The 21,473-nt window shown below is 24.7% G+C and overlaps 6 protein-coding genes across 7 annotated transcripts; 4 read left to right on the top strand and 2 right to left on the bottom strand.

The window, feature by feature from the left end:
- Positions 1 to 1,872: 1,872 nt before the first annotated feature.
- Positions 1,873 to 3,654, bottom strand: OCT59_002611 (uncharacterized protein). The gene has a single exon (XM_025331969.2). The coding sequence runs from the start codon at positions 3,622 to 3,624 to the stop codon at positions 2,020 to 2,022; it is 1,605 nt and encodes a 534-aa protein (XP_025179428.1). The 5' UTR covers positions 3,625 to 3,654; the 3' UTR covers positions 1,873 to 2,019.
- A 991-nt stretch (positions 3,655 to 4,645) lies between these two features.
- OCT59_002610 (uncharacterized protein) lies at positions 4,646 to 6,454 on the bottom strand (the record flags this gene model as incomplete). Its single annotated transcript, XM_025316918.2, has 6 exons — positions 4,646 to 4,948; positions 5,012 to 5,431; positions 5,516 to 5,699; positions 5,830 to 6,005; positions 6,102 to 6,195; positions 6,323 to 6,454. 6 exons carry the CDS (start codon positions 6,452 to 6,454, stop codon positions 4,728 to 4,730), a joined length of 1,227 nt encoding a protein of 408 aa, XP_025179427.1. The 3' UTR covers positions 4,646 to 4,727.
- Positions 6,455 to 7,174: 720 nt separating this feature from the next.
- On the top strand, positions 7,175 to 9,300 carry OCT59_002609 (uncharacterized protein; the record flags this gene model as incomplete). The annotated part of the gene is made up of 2 exons (XM_066145028.1): positions 7,175 to 8,798; positions 9,281 to 9,300. The coding sequence occupies 2 exons, from the start codon at positions 7,175 to 7,177 to the stop codon at positions 9,298 to 9,300; spliced, it is 1,644 nt and encodes a 547-aa protein (XP_065995787.1).
- A 423-nt stretch (positions 9,301 to 9,723) lies between these two features.
- OCT59_002608 (uncharacterized protein) lies at positions 9,724 to 11,961 on the top strand (the record flags this gene model as incomplete). 2 transcript variants are annotated; one of them, XM_025325814.1, is made up of 1 exon in its annotated part: positions 9,724 to 11,961. In XM_025325814.1, one exon carries the CDS (start codon positions 9,724 to 9,726, stop codon positions 11,959 to 11,961), a length of 2,238 nt encoding a protein of 745 aa, XP_025179425.1. The 2 variants fall into 2 exon arrangements, with proteins under 2 accessions (XP_025179425.1, XP_065995786.1); XM_066145027.1 differs by having other exon boundaries at positions 11,068 to 11,961.
- Positions 11,962 to 13,786: 1,825 nt separating this feature from the next.
- Positions 13,787 to 14,366, top strand: OCT59_002607 (uncharacterized protein; the record flags this gene model as incomplete). Its single annotated transcript, XM_066145026.1, has 5 exons — positions 13,787 to 13,857; positions 13,941 to 13,970; positions 14,033 to 14,168; positions 14,233 to 14,285; positions 14,351 to 14,366. The coding sequence occupies 5 exons, from the start codon at positions 13,787 to 13,789 to the stop codon at positions 14,364 to 14,366; spliced, it is 306 nt and encodes a 101-aa protein (XP_065995785.1).
- A 3,170-nt stretch (positions 14,367 to 17,536) lies between these two features.
- Positions 17,537 to 18,814, top strand: OCT59_002606 (uncharacterized protein; the record flags this gene model as incomplete). Its single annotated transcript, XM_025308504.2, has 1 exon — positions 17,537 to 18,814. The coding sequence occupies one exon, from the start codon at positions 17,537 to 17,539 to the stop codon at positions 18,812 to 18,814; it is 1,278 nt and encodes a 425-aa protein (XP_025179424.1).
- Positions 18,815 to 21,473: the final 2,659 nt, after the last annotated feature.

Here is a 21,473-nt window from a genome sequence, read left to right as displayed (position 1 = left end):
ATTTTGAATTTCAGAATTACAAAGTGTCGGATAATGTACCTTCAGGATTTCGAGTTTCAGGATTTCGTACCAACCCCAAAATGAGTCGACTCGAGTCGATTCTGGAACTGATCTTAAATTTAAAAAGATTCTGGATCTCTTGAGCTTAAAACTTCTTTTAACCATGAAAACCGTTATGAACTTCGAACCGATTTCGAACTGACTTCAAGAACCGATTCAAATTGAGTGACGATCACACACCAACTATCATTTGAAGACCAATCAAAATTTTTCTGATTGATCATCATCATGCTCTACTTGTGTTGCACGTAGCTCATATTTTTATCTATTAGATCCGATGTGGAACCGAATTAGAATCGACGAACCGATTTCCATCCCTACCCACGGTACGTGGGTGGTAGTACGTGGCAAAAAAATAGAGAACATCACCATCTTGTGATATTACATATAGTTTCAACACGTAACTGTCAAACACATTCATGTAATTTAACGCACATTTTCGCGTACGATTTTTTGAAAACATTTAGAGCATCAGAGTTTCGATTGATTTCATTAACAACTTTGCTCATTTATTCATTATTAATTTTGTATTTCACATACTTGTATATTCAAATAATTTCATAAATTTGCCCATTTTACATATTTGTAAATTTAATATTGCAAGTGATATTTGAAATTCTACTGATGACAGATTAAACAGTTTGTCACTTATTAGGGGATTAATTAACGGTGATCAACTACAAGAAGTAAATTAAAAATAATAGGGATATTAAAAATTTAAAAGCTTTGATAATAGGATCAAATTGGAGAACTTTTGAACAAAAGAAATAATAATTGCCCAATTGCCCATATATGGAGATTTCAATCGACGCCATTGAAGGATTCTAATTTTCTTTTCTAAACGCTGATCCAAGTTACAATCTCTGATCTTGAAATGACTACTTCACAATCGTATATTGATATCTAGTATAATCCAACTTATTAAATATTAGTAATAATCAAAGGGATTTAAATTCATAAAAATAAAACTCAAATAAATTAAAAGACCAAAAAATTACAGAATGCTTACAAGTTACAATAGTCAGTTTTTGGATATTTTTATATATATATCCAAACTTGTCCAAAATCCATTACTAAAAATTAAGAAAGATTTATTCAAGTGTACGTAAAGTTATGTTTTAGAGAGCCTTTCCCTCATTTGTATGAAATCATTCAAACTTACTGAATATAAAGAATAAGAGAACCCATTCAAGAATAAGGAGGTACGTTGTCCAAACCCAAGGACCAGACAACCCAGGTCCTGAATTAGTCCTGAGTCATTCCAGTCAATGAGATCGATGAGTTAAAAAAAAGAATTCTTTTAAATTCATTATTTTTGTGAAATATGCCACGATAAAAAAAATCTCATTTAAGAACCTATATTGACGCACCATAATAAATAATTATTTGAGTTTAGTATTTAGTTTACACATTTTGTTAATTTTATAGTTTTAATAAATAAATCACTTACGACATAGTGAGCATTTACCTTGACGCGATCTAGTATAAAAATGTAAAAAAAGATAATTTTATTAATAAATGAACTAATTAATAAAAATCGTTTTTGATTTTCTAGTTTCTTTTGAGGGAAAGCAAAGCCTACCAATCCAATATAGTGCATCGGTATATATCTAGATCAAGATATTCCAGTTGCGCCTGCTGTAGATGGTTATTTTAATGAAGTCTTGATGATCAAAATGAAAACTTGCTAAATAATGCACACACTTGTGAAGAAGATGCATCCCTCACTTACCTTAGAAGGACCAGTCTTGGTCCGCCCAAAGAATGAATTGCAAATGTTAACGAACCACTTAATAATTTCAAAGAATATTTTGTACTAAAAAATTATTGATTTATTTAAAAAAAATGTTTTTCTAATATAATATAAAAATATAATGTCTTCTAATATAGTATTAAAAAATATATATATATATACGATAATAATTATAAAGATAAAACCACACACCACACAATGATCATCTAATGATACTCAATGATTTGAACACCAAATTGTTCATTAACATTAATATGATTTTTACTAAAAACATTAAGATATTCAAGTTCCAAATATTTTAATGTACCACCATTTTTTATATAAGCTTCTAAGAATAAATTCATTGATAATTTTGATTGAATTCCTTTTAATTTAAATCTTTTTAAAGTTTTAGGAACAAAATCACCTAAAATTTCCAAATCTTCATCTTGTAATTCATTATTTATCAAAATTACACTAATATAAATAAGTTTATTACATGATTTAAATATAGGGATTAATTCAGATAAAAAAATCTTTGGAAGTTCTAAATGAGTTAAAGAATTTTGTAAATAAATTGGAATCAATTTAAATAATTTAGTAAAATCACATTTTTCATGATCATCAATTATAATTAATTGATTAAAAATATTTGAAAATGATTGAATTAATTGAATTAAACTAATTTCAGAAATTCTTCTATTACCAACAGTAATTTCAAATATTTCAAGTTTTTTCAAATTTTTTATCCAAGTATGTAAATTATCAATATTTTCACATTTATAAAATTTTAAAACTCTAATATTTTTAAGTAAAATTAAAGAATCTAAAACTTCACCATTAATTAAATTATCAGCAAGATATCTAAATTCCAATATTTGTAAAGTTTCAGATTGAGTTGATAATGAATGAATCAAAATATTAAAATAATTAGTTGCATTAAAAATTAAATCCATAAGAAATCTATAAACCATAAAATTTAAATTTTGAATCATATCCTCAAATTCTTCAATTCCTGATAATATGAAATGTTGTAATTTTTTTTGTGAAGTAATAAATTGAGATATTGAATTTACTTTTTTAAAAGAATTAATTTCACCATTTAATAAATAAAATAATTTCAAATTATAAACATTATTTAAAGGAGTTAAATAAAGATTATCCCCAGCAGAAGAATTAGAATTAATATTATAATAATATAATTCTTTTAATTCACTTAACTTATTTTTTCCATTAGAATCATTTAAAGTTAATAAATTAATTATTTCATGATCATTTTTTATTCCATAAGAAAATTCCAAAATTTTTAAATTATTACAATTATTACAAATGAATTTTATAAGATGATTCATAATTGCAATAGCTGTTTCTATTGAGATTCTATTTAAATCATAATCAAATAACCATATTTCTTTATTAGAATTATCATATAATAATTCTGTTTCAAACATCATTTTATGAAATATCAAACCACGAATAAAAGCAATATAATTAAAAGTTGATAAAATGTTTGATTTAGGATTTTTTTTAAAATTTTTTTTAGGAATTTGTAATAATACTTGTTTATAAGTTCTTTTTATCTCAAATTGTGGAGCACAAGTTAATAAAGTACGAATTAATTTATAATATTGTGAATGAGAAATATTATTACGAAAATGATGAAATGGAAAAGCATATAATAATGGAGTTGAAATTTTACACCAATGTCTTGATACTAGTGTACAAGAATATAAATCTTTAGTAGAAACATTTGTTTTAATATAATTAGAAGGATATTCTGTAAGGTTTAAAAAAATGATTTCCAAACATTCTGAAATTAAATATGATGCCATATTTTTGAAAGGGGAAAGAGGAAAGAGTTTAGAAAATGAAAAGTTTCGAAACGTAATAAAATAAATACTGTAACAATGATATACAAAGCCAAATTTAGTTATATTATAATCAATTAGTCGCAATAAATGTTGATCCAAATCATTTATAATACTTTTTAAGGGTTGTGATACTTTTTAAGGGTTGTGTATAACGTGTTAAATAATTATTGATAGGCTGAGTAGACGCAGCGTAATTTAGAATTGTAGATTGACGGACACAATCGCATTTTACTCGACACACAATACATTTTATTCTCATAATAAAAAGAACAAAAGTAATAATAGAGTATAAAATAAAAGGGCGTGTAATGCAAATTCAATATACGATTTTATTTTTACAAAAAAGGTCATGGATTTACATGTTCATTCAGGATCATATTTGGATTTCTATACATTTATATTATTTACTGGTTTATAGGTTTGTTTTTTTCAATCATTAGTTGATGTAATTCCTTTTAAACAACTAGACAAACAAAACAATTAGACTAATAAAACATCTAGACAAACATTTAGTCTAACAAGTGAACCACCAATATTGACAATAGATAATATTAACAGATTTTGAATTCAAATAATTTTATTTTTTTATAATTTATTAATTACAAGGTATATTTTAAAAATACTGCCTGCTCTGTTTATGAGCATAAAATAACATTCCAATATAATGATTTCAGCTCCTATCGAACTTTTGAAAGACCTGGCTCAACTTGTGGGAAAAAAAAAAAATATTCTTCATTAATATTATTTATCTTACCAAAATTCTAGCTCAAATGCTCAAATGCTTAAATTATTTAATATACCGCGTATTGTTAAAAATAATTATTGCTAAAATACTTAGTCTAATTCTTCCAGTGTTTCTAAAATAATTTAAGTAAATAAATATTCTGGTCTTGAGAAAGTTAACCACTAATTAATTGAAATGAAAAGAAACAAGTTATTCACAAAAAAATTATTATCATGTATAAAATGTAATAGATCTTTTGATAAATTGAAATTTATTGGAAAAAAAAAATAAGAAAATTAAATTCCTGCGCCACGTAAAAAAATTATATTATTGTCCATACTTATGCTATCTTTCTTCTCTTCTTATTAATCCTAACAAATTCTGGAGCTTCCTCATTAACATGAAAATGAACATCAAGTAAATGACGATATACTTCTCTTTTTTCTTTAACCTTTGCCCAATCTTCAAACTTTATATTTTCAGGCCATCCAGATATCGAATATTTTGTCTGTTTTTTCCAATCTTTGTAAGGAATATTGATGTTTTTTCCAGTATCAGCACCTATAAAATTAATAAAATTAATTAAAAAGAAAAAATTATATTAAACATTTATAAAATACTTACAAAATCTTGCTTTTAAGAATTTTCTAACGGCAGATTTTAATTTATTATCAAGATGAACATTCATATAATCTTGAGAAAGTAATTTATATGTAGGATCATCGGCTAAATCTGTCTCATCATCACAAACAGTCTTATCATCATCTTCTGTTTCTTTATCGGTTTCAGTTACAAAACTTTCATCTAAATCCTCAGAATCCGTAGATGATGATTCGGAATCCATATCTAAATTTTCATCGAATTCGTCGGAATTCATACACATAGAAGATAAAGAAGAAGTAGAATATTCGGAATCAATATCATCATTATTATCAATTGCACTTTCACTTGTAAACGATGATTGACAATTCAATGATGGCGTTTGAGATATTAAGGATTCTAATTTATCGTTTTCTGTATCAATTTGTTGTTTTGATATTATTTCTAAAAGATAAGAAGTAAAGTTAGGTTTTTTTGCAAAGAATGAATAAAAAAAAAGAAATAAATAAAAAATAAAAATAAACATACGGTATTTCCTTGATTCGCCATATTGATATAATTTTTTACTAAGTTGTAAAATATCATCAGATTGTTCAATACAAAAATCATTTGTCAACGAACTTCCAAACCCAAATGAAGAATTTGGCATCACGTTTGGTTCAATAGTAATAACTAAGAAATCCCAACCACATTCTTGATTTAATCGACAGCACTATAATAAAATACCCATTTATTTTTTTCAAAAAAAAAAAAAAAATGTATATAGAAATATATATATATACATATTTACATTCATAAATTTAAAATTTACATTTATAATAATACATTTTTTTTTTTTATACCTGATACTTTAATTCTCTTAAACCATCTTTTAATACACTTATTCTTTCATCAGAATTTTGGATATATTTAACTTCGGAATAACAATTTTCAAGATTACGTTTATTAGCTTCTGCTTGATATGATAACTTTTGTTCCGATGACATCAGGTCCCACATTAACCGTGATTCATAATTATCTAAAAAAATCAATAAAATATAAATATTATATAATGAAAATATATTGTATATATATACTTTTAAAACTGTATAATTAATATAATCATTATAATCACTTTTTCCTCGTAACTTTGAATCTTCAACAAACATGTTAAATGCGGTAAAATTTTTCTCTTTCCTAACAACCGGTCTTTTCTCTTTCATTATATTCTATAAAATAAAAAAAAAAAATAAAAAAAAATAAATAAATATAAATTATTATTTTTTTTTTACAAAAAATTTTACAAACATGATCAAAGTTGATTTTGATCTATCAAATATTTTAACTTAGATCTACCCTGATAACATTTTCAGTCATTCCAAACTTGTCAGAAAGTTGCTTTATTACGGAGTCTTGCCTATCAAGTTCGATACGAATAGCTTCATTTAATTCTTGAATATTCGTGGTATTATTGTTATTGTTATCCATTATTTCTATTTAAAGACCAAATAAAAGAAATTAATCAGGGGTTAAATAAATGGGTAAAATGATTCAAACTAAAAATTAATTATCAAAGTTTTGGAGTTTGTGGGGTTTTTCATTTAAAAAAAAAATTTTATCTCACGAAATTTATTAAAAGTAAACAATTTGGACTTCAAATGATCGCTGACCTGTTACACATTACCCTTTATGTAATACTGTCTTACTTTCGGCTGAGTTAACCAAAATTTAGCCAGATCTTCCGAATTAAATAAAAATTGGATATTTTAAGAAAATAAAGTATTTTAGCAGTTAGCAGTTTTTTTTTATTTATTTATTTATTTTTTTATCGAATATGATTGGCTATGAAATTTATAGATTTTTTTTTTTTTTTTTTTTTTTTTCAAAAAAATAAATAAATAAATAAAATAACCTTTTTTAAAATGACTATTATATGACTATTTCAACATTTTCAACATTTCAGCGTAACCACACATTTATTTATGATCATTTTTCTATTTTCCACATAAAATTCATAAAAATTTATAATGGTTTCGAACAAATGTTACAATTCATATGATATCCAACCATTAGATCATCTAATACCATGCGTTAATTTTTTGGTCATACGTTGATTTACATAATTATATAATTATATAAATTATTTATAAATAATGAAATCATTTCTCCACACCCCCTTTTTTTTTCCTTTTTTTTTTTAAATCAAAAATGAAAACTTTGGAAGCTGATTGTATTTTAGAAGTATTGAAAAATTTAAAAAATGAATATTCAACATTATATTCATGTTCATTAATTAATAAATTATGGTGTTATCAAACGATTCCAATTTTATGGTATAAACCATTTAATGAAGAAATAACCTCAAAAAAATCAATAACGATTATTAAAACATTATTAAGTTGTTTTGAAGATGAAGAAATTCAAGAATTTTATAATAAAGAAAAGATTCAACTTGAAAATCATATTTTAAAAAAAAAATCATTAATTGATTATCCAAAATATTTACGAAATTTTCACGTATATAATTTTAGGATGACATTTAAATTATGGATCTCTAATAATTTACCAGAAATTAATAATGATATAATGAAATTTGAAATTCTTTATCAAGGTTTAATTAATTTAATTTTTAAACGTACAAAAGGATTTAAAATTTTAATTATTCAACCTAATAATTATAATAATAATTATAATAATTTTGATAATTATTATAATAATTGGTTAAATTATTCATCTTTATTACAAAATAAATTTTCAATAATAAATTTACAAAAATTGAATTTTAATTATCAAGTTAAAAAAGGTGTGGAATTATTATTCGTTAATGAATTATCAAAATTATTTAATTTATTAAAACAATATGTTTTAAATTTACGTCATTTAATTATTTCAATTAATTTTGGTAATAAATTAAGATATTCTTCTCAAGTAATAATTTTATTATCTCAATTTATTGAATCACAAAAAAATCTTGAAATTTTAGAAATTAATGATTTTTGGGATCCAAGAAAATTCTCTCCAATATTTGATGCTATTAAATCACAAAAAAAATCTTTAAAATATCTTTATTTAGAAGGTTTAAAAAATTTTGTTCCTTTATTAAATATTTTAATTTATTGTAATAATTTGGAAATTTTAAATTTAAAAGGTTTTGCTCAAATGGAAGAAAATATTAATTTTAATTTTAATTTTAATAATAATAATAATAATAATAATAATAATAATAATTTGATTAATTTACCAATTAAACATTTATATAGTTGGGATGTACCTTCATATCTTGATATTAATGATATGGGTTTATTATTAAAAATGATTAATCTTTCTTTAATTACTCTTGCTATTGATAAAGTTATTGATAATAATTTATTAGAAATTATTAAAAATTTTTGTCCAAATATTCAAAATTTATCTTTGGGTTTATTTAACACTTCATTTCCTGAAATTTTACCTTCTTTAATTTATAATTTACCTCTTAATCATTTATATCTTGATATTTTTGGTTATAATTTTTCTGATGTTTTAATAGATTTAACTAATTCTATTCCTTCAACTGTTATTTCCCTTTATATTAATTTTACTTTACTTCCTAATCAATTAGATTATTTTTTAAATGAAATGAAAGCAAAACCAAAAATATTAGGAATTATTGATAAATATATGATTAAGAATGATCATTTAGAAATTATTATAAAATATGCAAAAATTCATAATAATAATTTAAAAGAATTACATTGGTTTGGAAATCTTGATGATGAGATCATTAAAGATAATATGAATGAAGCGAAATCAATTATACCTTTAATATGTTATCCAATATATAATTTTCTAGGTAAGTGGTGAATGGGTGAATAATGGGTGAATAATGGGTGAATGGGTGAATGGGCGATTAGAGATATATATATATATAGGGAAGGGAAGTTCTAAAATTTATGTATTTATGAGAAAGGGGATAACGAATTTACGCATTTATGGGGAAGTGATAACTAATTTACGTGTTTATGGGGAAGTGATAACGAGAAAGTTCTAATTTATATAATTATGGGAAAGGATAACGAAAAAAGTTCTAATTTATATGTTTATGCGTGGGTGGTAACGAAAAAGTTCTAATTTATGTGTTTATGGGGAAGTGATACCGAATTTACGTATTTATGGGGAAGTGATGACAAAAAGTTCTAATTTATATAATTATGGGAAAGGATAACGAAAAAAGTTCTGATTTATGTATTTATGGGGAAGGGATAACGAAAAAGTTCTAATCTAATTTTGGGTGGCAACAAAAAAGTTCTAATTTATATTTTTTTTTCATTACAGATAGTAAAATCAATTTATAATATCGATATATTTTACTCTCGATATACTTTTGATATACTTTTCTTTGCCGACATAACTATCCGATATAACTATCCGACATAATTATCCGACACAACTATCCGACATAACTAACCGACATAATTAACCGACATAACTAGCTGACATAACTATATGACGTTATACCGTCGCGGTATTTTCAGTATTTTCCGAATTTCCGTTCCGCAGTAAGATCACCTTTTTTTTTGGTACACAATACACAAAATTGAACCTGTTTCGGGAAATCCGGAAAACTGTACTAAGCCTATCATTATAAATTGAATGTATTTTGCACATCTTCACATTCTATTCTTTACCTTTTTCTTTCCACTTTTTTTTTCCTTTGAAATTTTTTTTTCTCTCTTTTTCTTTTTGTTCTCTCTCTCTGAATTTTTAAAATAAAAATAATGAAATTATTGAATTCAGATATAATTCGAAATATAATTTTGTATATAAAAGACGATAAAGCATCGCTCTTTCGTTGTTTATTAGTGAATAAAACATGGTGGTCTCAAACAATTGATATTCTTTGGAGTCAACCATTTCGACTACTTTATTCTTGTATTTCAAAATTAGAGGATTCACCTACTTGTAACTGTAAATTTTTAACTAGAAGACGTCAAGCTTCTTCATTAATTAATATTTATATTACTTTTATAATTTTAGAAAATGAACAAGATTTAATTGATAATAATATTATTAAACAAGGACAAATTTTAAATCCTATGCATAATTATATTGATTTTTTAAGAAATATTGATATACATGAATTTGATTTGGCTATAATTGATTTTTATAATTTTTATGAAATAAATTTTAATGAAAAGATTCAAAATGATAATGATATTGATCCAATTATACCGGAAAATTTTTTTGAAGAAATTACATCTGATTATCATACTACAAATGAGAGTGAGACAAATGTGACGAATGCGACGAATACGACGAACGCGATGAATGAGACGAATGAGACGAATGAGACGAATACGACAAATGAGACGAATGAGACGAATGTAACGAATGCGATGAATGAGACGAATGAGACGAATGAGACGAATGAGACGAATGAGACAAATGTGACAAATGCAACGACGAATGCGACAAATGTGACGAATGAGACAAATGATACGACTCAATCAGATCAATCAACATCAACCGAAATAATTGAAAAATTAGATTATTCGGAAATAATAAAATATTTGGCCGATCCAAAAGTATTGATGGAATTAAGAAATACTATTTCTCAATATCAAATTATATCAGAAATTATTTTGAATTTTTTTATGAGAAAATGTAAAAATAATTTACGACGACTTTCATTCGACGTAAATCAAATTTATCACAAATCTATTTTTAATCCATGTAAAGATTATCAACGGTATTCAACGGCTTTATCATTATATAAGAGAGGTGTAAGAGATAATCCTGAATATAAGGTGGCAGAAATTTACTTATCATTACCTAAATATTTTAACGCGATAAATTGTTTATCAAATATTAGGGAATTGATTTGTACGACAAAGAGAAATATGTCAAATTTCTTTTTATCATTATCAAAATATGTACATAATCTTGATAAATTGGAAATAAATATTGATCATTCAGTTGAAGCAAATTATTTAAATTGGCTTTTATCAAGAGAAAGTTCTTTTTTAAGAGAAGAAGTTGCAAATTTAATTAAATTAATTCATAAACAAAAAAATTTATCACATTTTATATTACATAATTGTCCAGTGGATTTTTCTTTAGTTATGGAAGAATTAAAAGAATCTCATGCAAAAAATTTAAAATCTTTAAGTTTAATTGGAATTAAATTTGAGGATCAAAAGATTTTTTTTCATTTGGGAGCTTTTTCATCACTACAAAAACTTTTATTATATAATTGTAATTTTAATAATAATAATAATAATAATAATAATAATAATAATAATAATCTTAATAATAATGATAATGATAATGATATTTATAATGATAATAATTTCGATTTTATTATTAAAGAAAAAATATATTTACCTAATCTTAAGAAGATTGATTTAAATAATTCTTTTATTCCTCATCAATTCTTACAATATTTATTACAAATTTGTTCATCAAATTTAAAATATTTAGATATTGGGAAAAGATATTCAAAATATTCATTAATTGGTTCAAATTTTAATCCTATTCAATTCATTTCAACAAATTTTTCTAATATTAAATTTCTTAAATGTGATTTATTACCTTTTGAAAATAATCATTTTATAAGTTTATTATCTTATAATAGTTATTATATTCAATCTATTATTTTAGATAATTATGAAGAAAATAATAATTTCGCTAAATGTTTATCTATTTTATCAGAAATTAATTTTGATAATTTAAAATATTTTGGTATTAGAGGAAATTTTATATTTTCGGAATTTACTTTATCGAAATTTTTGGTGAATAATATTAGAAAAAATAGAGGTTTAAATTTACATGTATTGGAATTTACTAAAAATATTTGGTTTGATAATGATTATTTAAAAGAAATTCTTAAATGTTTGGATAATGGTTTTACTTGTAATAAATTAATTATTACAACTATTGGTGAGATCAAACCTGAATTATTGGCTAAAGCAAGGGAGAAGATTAAGGTGGTTCAATGTGTAGAAATGAGAGGTTGAATTTTTAAAGATTTAATTTTCGTGTTTAATTTTAAATCACGATCGATATTAGTCACGTGACAAATGTAGAACTTTTTTTGTTTTTTTGGTTTGCTTTCGACATTCTGTATGGAGTATACGTGATTAGTCAAATTATTTAGATAGATTTTATGTTTCTTTATGTAACCTCTAAAATGTTGACCATAGCAGTCGCCTTTCTAAAGTAAAAAACATTTTAATGATTTCATTCGTTTTTAATAAATAAACCATATACATATTAAATTTCATTAATCAATTGTTGATCTTATGTCAATCCTGTAATCCTGTATTTGGACGAGCAGAAATAACTTTAAGAAGCTTGTGGCGTGGACGCGTGGTAAATGATAGAATAGATATACGATACGGGTAAAGGATTTGATGGTAAAATAGTATTAATAAAGATTTATAAGGGATTGGCTAGAAATTTTCTACGAGGTAAAGACCATTACTTTAATCTTCTTAAACTCTTTCGCAATTATTCTGGACGCTCCAGTTCCCATAATAAGATCAATACTATTTTGAGGATTACCCCAATCAGCGGCACCTGGATCATCACCAATGTCATCAGGTTGCTCATCATAATCTTCGTAATCCGCTTGTTGAACAACACGTCTCTGTGGTTGGTATACAAACGTATTTATTAATCATAAATATATTTTTCATTAGATTAAACTGCGAATGACGTATAACTTTTGAATGGATCGAATATGAGTTATTTTATAACGTTGATTTTCTTGCTAAGAGAGGGATCGGTATGGCTTATAAAACTATATTGAAGGATAGTTATATCACTTTGAATATCTCGCTAAGGGAGGGCTCAGTACAGTTTATAAATAGTAATGAAAGATGGTTGAAGTTGATGGAATGATGGTAAAGTAGCATTATTTACAAAGTATTAACTCGGAATTTTATACGAGGTAAAGATTCTTATTTTTGTATACAGCCGTATTTTATTAATCAAAAATATATTTTTCATTAGACTAAATTGTGAATGATGATCGAATATGAGTTATTTTATAACTTTGAATTTCTTGCTAAGAGGGGGATCGGTATGGCTTATAAAACTATATTGAAGGATGGTTGAATTTCTTGTTAGAGGTGGCTTGGTACGGTTTATAAACCGTAATGAAAGGATGGTTGTATTATTGAAATATAAGTATGATGGAATAAAAAAAAAATTATGAAGTTGATGGAATGAGGGTAAAATAGCATTATTCACAAGAATTTTTTTATACGAGGTAAAGATTCTTGTTTTTGTATACAGCCGTATTTTATTAATCAAAAATATATTTTTCATTAAACTAAATTGCGAATGATGATCGAATATGAGTTTTTTTATAACTTTCAATTTCTTGCTAAGAGAGGGATCGGTATGGCTTATAAAACTATATTGAAGGATGATTGAATTTCTTGTTAAGGGTGGCTTCTAAATTGAATGATGATTGAATTTCTTGTTAAGGGTGGCTTCTAAATTGAAGGATGATTGAATTTCTTGTTAAGGGTGGCTTCTAAATTGAATGATGATTGAATTTCTTATTAAGGGTGGCTTCTATATTGAATGATGGTTGAATTTCTTGTTAAGGGTGGCTTCTAAATTGAAGGATGATTGAATTTCTTGTTAAGGGTGGCTTCTAAATTGAAGGATGATTGAATTTCTTGTTAAGGGTGGCTTCTAAATTGAATGATGATTGAATTTCTTGTTAAGGGTGGCTTCTAAATTGAAGGATGATTGAATTTCTTGTTAAGGGTGGCTTCTATATTGAATGATGATTGAATTTCTTATTAAGGGTGGCTTCTATATTGAATGATGGTTGAATTTCTTGTTAAGGGTGGCTTCTTTATTGAAGGATGGTTGAATTTCTTGTTAAGGGTGGCTTGGTACGGTTTATAAACTGTAATGAAAGATAAGTATGATGGAATAAAATAAAAATTATGAAGTTGATGGAATGAGGGTAAAATAGCATTATTTACACACAAGAATTTTATACGAGGTAAAGATTCTTATTTTTGTATACAGACATATTTTATTAATCAAAAATATATTTTTCATTAGATTAAATTGCATGAGGATCAAATATGAGTTATTTTATAACGTTGAATTTCTCGCTAAGAGAGGGATCGGTATGATTTATAAAACTATATTAAAGGATGGTTATATTACGTTGAATTTCTTGCCAAGGGAGGGCTTGGTACGGTTTATGAACTGTATGAAGGATGTTTATATTACTTGGCATATATATAAGGATTAAAAAGATGACGGGTAAAATAGATTATTTGAAGATTCACAAGGCACTAACTCGGACAAGGTAAAGATGATTATTATTTTGGTATAAAAATGTATTTTATTAATCAAAAATATATTTTTCATTAGATTAAACAATGAATGACGTATAAATCGAATATGAGATATTTATACGTTAAATTTCTTGTGAAGGAAGAGATCGGTACGGTTTATAAAACTATATTGAAGGATAGTTATATATTACGTTGAAGTTCTTGCTAAGGGAGGACGATTTATAAACTGTAATTAAAGATGCGTTATATTACTTGACACAGATATGTAAATATAAAGATTAAGAAGTTGATGGTAAAATAGTATCATTTAAAGATTCACGAGGCATTAACTCAGAATTTTTTACAAGGTAAAGATTAGGCCATTCCAAACTAATAATTAATTTAACGTCCTTTCCGGCTGAAAAATTTGGGGAAGGAGGGAATAATTTAAACAAACATGGTATTTAAAACATTAAAAAATTTCGAAAGTTTTCGGTAAAATCGGAAATATTCGATACCACTCAATTTCGGAAAAGAGAGGGGGTGCTTTAAACATATGTGAACAAAAAGTAAATTATTTTTAAAATTTTCAAAAATAGAGGGGAGACGGCCTCATTATTATTTCTGGTACACAAACACAGAGAGCTCGGTACGATTTATAAAATTATAGTAAAAGGATGTTCATGGAATTTGAAACATGTATGATGGAATAGCCCTATAACAATTTTATCCGTTATTTCTGTAATTCACGGATCCATTCACGGAAAATGTAAACTATTCGATAAGTTCCATGATATAATGTTATTAATTCCGGAAATATGAGCCTTTTACGGGAATATAAAACACGGATCGACTTTTTTTTTATAGGGTAGATATAATACAGATAAAGAAATCGGTGGTACACAAGGCATTAGCTCGGAATTTTATATGAGGTAAAGATGGTACACAACCGTATTTTATTACATTTTCCATTAGATTAAATTGCATCAAACAACGAATAACTTATCACTTCTACTATGAGATATTTGAATTTCTTGCTAAGGGAGGTGATCGGCACGGTTTATAAAACTATATTGAAGAATGAGTATGATAGAATAGATAGAATAAAATAAAAATTAAGGAGCTTTACCGGTTTGAAGCTGATGGTAAAATATTTTTATACGTGAATTTTGGTATAATAACGTATAAAAATATATTTTTCATTAAACTAAATTGCATTAAACGACAAATGATGAATGGATCGAATATAAACGTTTAATTTCTTGCTAAAGGAGGCCCGGTAAGGTTTATAAAACTATATTAAGGGATGGCTATATTATTTAAAACAAAAATATGGTGGAATAGTATTCACAAGGGCGTTAGCTCGGGATTTAATAACGAAGCAAGTGTTATTATTTGGTATTTTGTTGATCAAAAATATATTTTTCATTGCATCAAACAACGAATGTTGTATCATCAGTTATTAAGTTGCACGATATGTTTGTCATGAATTTTGCAGATAATAAAATTATCTTGGATAAATATCATCGTGATATCTCATGAAAAATGACTAGTTTATTGAAATTTTCATATTAATAACGAAATATTTAACATTTGTATTACTTGATTTTGGTAAATGTAGGATCAGAAAATAGGTATTACCTTAAATCGAAGTTTTATCAAGGAAAGATTACACGCGAGAATTTACTATTGAATGATAACGTATGAAGCACTTCTTGTCGAGGCATAATCACTCTTGGGTTGCGACATGTTCATATTGGGGAGGTCTATCTGTTTATAAAGATGATTGAAGATGACTATTAAATCGTGAATCAGAAATATTTAAAGAATTGACGAGAAAGATAAATATAATCGTCAAATTTTATTTTTTGTATCGTCTTCAAAGATCTGCAAGTTATTTGTTGTTAACCGAAAAAAATTGAAAAAGTATTTTTTATGTTTACCATTGTTTACCATTAAATCATAGACATTTTCTTAGCCCCAGAGCTTAGCCTAAAAAAATCATCGGTGTTTTTTAGTTGTAAATAAAAAAGTCGTTATTGTTTTTGATTTAGTAAAAATACAATTGTGCGACAAATTTTACGGCTTAATCTTCTTATATCGCCATTGAAAAGATAAATTTTGTGCATGATTCATTGATTCATCAACTTTTTGGCAAAAAAAAAAATCCCCTCAAATTATCAACAGTGTAACCTATGCAGCCTACTGTATGCACGACTGCGGATTTTGGTGCCCCTTGAAAAGATCGTTGGTCTTTCGGTAATTTACGTGTTAAGGATCTAACGTTAGATAATAAGCACTTCCGATACTAATACTATTCGTTTATGTTCTCATTGTCGCACCACGTTATGTTATACTGTACGATACAAAAATCCCATCAAAAAGGAAATTGAAAAATGAAAAATAAATAAATTTTTTGTTACGCAATGAATTAACATATTTGGAACTTCACTATTTGTTGTTTGATTATAAAAAGATAAGTTCGATAGACATAGTATTTAATTTATAATTGGCTAAAAAAAAGAGAGAAAAAATTTTTTGATGCGTTCGATATAACATGTACCACTATTTACATTGTTTATTTTTACACAAGCACAAAGTTTTGTACTAATATTTGTTTGTCATCGGACCATTCGGAGCGCACAATTATTGTTATTTATATATTTTAAACGATATCTCTTTTATCAAGAGAAAATTCTTCTTAAATTCTAACAAAAAAATATTATGTTACACAATTTAGTCATCATTAATTAATTTGTTGTATCTTACGGAAACGGTACGATTTTCTGGGATAACGTGATTATCTGGCGGAATGTTTTGAAATGATAGAAATGATTTAAGCATTTAAGGATAAACTTTCACATGAATATATATCTAAAGGATGTGATTAAAATACCAAAAACTTTGTGGTGATGCCTACATCGTTCAGTTGAATATCAGTTGAATATAATTTTATTATAATAAATTTGATCATCAAATTTCATTTAATTATCATTTAAAAGAATACGTAAATAAATATTTTTTTTTAAGTTAGATCATCCAATTTATATTGATTATATTGTAAAAAAAATAAAAACCTATAAAACTAATGACCTAAATATAATATTTAAAGTTAAAATTTTGAGCCTGAGAAATTTTTTTTTAAAAAAAATTTTTTTTTTGTATCATTTCTTCTCTTTTTTTTTCTTTAAATTCAAAAGTTTTTATATATCCATCTAATTATTTATTTATCTAATTAATTATTTATGTTTTTTTTATTTCTTTTGAAAAATTAAAATTCATCATGTTTATTAAAAAGCTTCCTTATATTTGTCAACAAATGAGAAAGAAGGAATATGATACTTCTTCTTCGAATGAAAAGATCTTGAACGAAAAATTTCTTAATGAAAAACCTAAAAATCCTTCAGTATATGTTTTTCAAAGAGCTCAAGGTGATTTCACATTAGTATCAAAACACAAATTTCGAAAATTTCAATATATACTTCATCATACATGCGCTACGACCACGACCGCAACCACATGCCACACAAAAAAGTCATGTGAACATTTCTTTAATGATAATATATTAAAGTCGGATTTATATTACGATATTTGTTCTGGTATAGAAAATTCTCAATCAAAATTATCTTGTTTCATTAAATTCTCGAAAAATCCCAATTGTTTTTTAGTCAAAAAATATATTAACAAGGAATTAAATTTGGGATTATATGCTCTTAGAGATATTTACGAGGGGGATGAATTATCAATATGTAATAATATTGATAATTTATTTGAAATATTTAATGAATTTAATTTATTATTCCCTAAAGAATTGGACCCTTTTAAAATAAATTTTTTACGTTCACTTTATTTAGAAAAATTAATAGAGAAATTAAATATTCATGATTTAGATAATTTTGAATTGAATTCTCTTAATATTTCTTTGGAAGAAAGAAATTTTTTGAATAATCATCCAGATTTGATTTCAATCACTCAATCACTCGAATATTCAATATTATCACATTTCTCTTCATCTAATCTTTACCCTTCAAAATTATTAAATTCATTAAAAAGTAAAAATAATTTAAATAAAATTACTTTAGTATCTCTCACAAAAACCACTTTAAAATTATTTAATTTAAAAAATGATTATTATAATCAAATTTATTTGATCCTTTCTTTAGAACATTTTTCTGTTACACTTTCACAAAAACTTTCCATGTTATTAAATTCTTATCGTTTATTCTTACTTTGGATAAATTGTGAGCATAAATTTACTTATGCTTCTCGTATTGAACAATTTATCATTTGTTATGTAATTTCTATTAATTCTTTGATGGAAAGTTGGATTTCAATTAATGATTGGGCTAAATTATTAATAAGTATTAATGTTTTAATAGGGAATTGTGATGATGATGATATATCAGAAGAATTGAAATGTGAGAAATTTGTTGAAAGGTTCAAATGTTTACAATTAAGATGTTTGGAGTGTGTGGAATTCAAGTGCATGGTTACTTTATGCGCTCATTATAAATTTTTAAGTGAGATTTGTGATAAATTTAAAATAAACAAATTAATCTAATTTATTGTAATTATTGTAATCAATTATAATTAATATAGTATATAATATATATATATATATAATATTTATATTTTGTATTAAAATAAAAAAAATATATACATTTGACATTATTTATTTTAAGCACTGATGAGATTATCTTTTCGTGCACAATTGGTTGTTTCAACGATTTTCATGTTTCATATTAAATATCGTTAAACGGGAACGGAATTTGAATTTAAGCGCTGTTTAAAAAATCCATTATCTGTTATATCAGAAGGTAAGTTTAGGTTATATCTGATTTTTTTGTTTATATTAGATACCTTAATAATATCAGTTTTTAAAATTTACTTGCGGACTTGCAAATATTGCAGAAATTTGTGGAAATATCCAAAAAATTTCCTTGCGAAATCTACATATGTATTTTTAAATTTTATAAGTGGAAAAAAAAAATCACATGCGTCCCGCAAGCTCCACAAGTGAACTTTAGACACTAAATAATACAAGCCAAAGCGCTCACATATTCTTTAATCCTTGTTCGACCAGAGATCAAAAAACGAAACATCCACCCTTCTATCTCAGAATTAAATTTAAAATTGTTGTCTAACGTATTAATCAAATGTAACGCCAATATTTTAATAATCAATTAAAATATAAAATTATGTCTTTTTTAAGTATACAAAATATTTACCAATCGTTTGTACTTTCTCAAATATATATTGAGTTTCACAAATCCTGATACCATAGTACATAACAATCACAATTTTTGGTATATCAGATATGGATATCAATCATATCATGTTATTAAAATGCCTCACAGTAATTCTGGCTAAAAGTCATGTGATGATTTTTACCCAGCATCAATATAATTATTTGGCTGGAATTACGATGTATTTTGGCACTAGTAATTGGTAACAAATAGATTTCATACACTGAAAAATTCTAGATTCCTGGAATGAAAAGTAAAGAGCATAATATAGGTGACAATTATTTTTATATAACTACATAATAGTAAAATTTTGTATTTTACTTTTTTTTTTTTTAAATGTTGAATCATGTATCATTTTATTAGAATATATTTGGACTACATAATAATCACAACTATTCTGTAAATGATACTCCCAGCTCCTGGCCAGTCTGATCAAACATTAACTATTATATCACAAATAAATTAAGAACAAAATTAAATAGTGAAAGTAAACCAAAATAATTAAACCAAAATACCATACTATAAACCAAAATTAAACTAAAAAGAGAAATAAAAGTAAAATAAAATAAAATTATAAATAAAAAGTAAAATTATTATCATTATTATTATTATTATTTTTTTTTTTTAAAAAAAAGTCTTACTCCAATAATTTTTTGCTTATGTATAATGTAACGCTTATAGCTTCTTAACTTTATTGGGATAATACCTCATATGTATTTCTTTATAAAGGTATCCATTAATTTTGTATTTTACTAATTTTGCTATTTTAATAATAAAAGTGGTAAAGTATATAATAAATAATAAATATAAATAAAATTTCATATATTGAAAAAATTCAAAGTTTCCTAAATTTATAAAATATTTTGTATAATGTTTAAAATACAATACATTAAATTATTAATTAAATTTTTAGATGTTATATTAGAAAAATACTATAATTAAAAAGGAATATTATAATTTAATATTACATTTAATATTACAATAAGACCTTGCTTACTTATAATAAAGGTCACTATAGAAAATTGGCCCTTTATTAATGATTTTTACCTTACTTTTTTCTTAAATTCTATTGGTTAATTAGCTAAAAAGTAATAATATAACATAAAATTTTTTTTTATAATAGGATCTGCAAAGATAGAATTTTATATATAATTTTTATCTTAAGCTTGAGGGTGACTTATTATAAAGTCCTATTACAATAATACTATTATTTATATTTTTTTAAGATATAGATTTAAAATATAACTTTTAAATAATCTACCATATTTTGCAAAAAGTAAAAATAATATCTCTGACTAAAATTATAACAATTTTAACCAAAATTATGAGAATCTTAATAGGCTTCTATTTACTATTAAGAAAGATCAGCAGGTTACCCTATGGTCTAATCACTTAAGGTAAGGTTTACATATAAAACTCTTTAAAAATTCCACTATAAAAAGAAATTTTATGTTATATTATTATGATTTTTTTTCCTTTTTAATTAATTAACCAATAGAATTTAAAAAATTCTAAAGTAAGATTTCATATAAAAGTAAAATTTTCACTAGTAATCTATGGGTTCTATCTTAATCAATATTAATGCAAAAAAGTATTTATATATTATAATATACAGTCAACCCCCTTTATAGGCACCTCCCATATAAGAACTCCCCTCCTTAAAGCACACATTTTTTAGTCCAGATTTTTTTATATATAAAATACCTCTTTTATAATCACTTTATTAGTTATAAGTACAATCACACTAAACGTCGGTCCCATATTATAGTAAATATATGTAAAATTCCCCCTGCATAAGCACACAAATCACGTGATTTATAAAATAACTGTGCATTTCATTTTATTATTTTGTTGTTTTACTATGAGGAAAAATTTAAGTTTTTTATTTTTCAAAAATTCAATGGTTTTAAGTATATTGCTATATATTTAATAAAAAAAAATTTTTTTATCAATCTGAAGTTATAAGTTTAATTT

Source organism: Rhizophagus irregularis, chromosome 11 (assembly GCF_026210795.1).
Source record: "Rhizophagus irregularis chromosome 11, complete sequence".
In the NCBI taxonomy this organism is placed as follows: Eukaryota; Fungi; Glomeromycota; class Glomeromycetes; order Glomerales; family Glomeraceae; genus Rhizophagus; species Rhizophagus irregularis.
This window is presented reverse-complemented; position numbering and strand designations above follow the sequence as displayed.

What these genes read in the sequence shown, in the direction of transcription:
- OCT59_002611 (XM_025331969.2), bottom strand. Translation starts at nt 3,624, where the DNA reads ATGGCATCATATTTAATTTCAGAATGTTTGGAAATCATTTTTTTAAAC.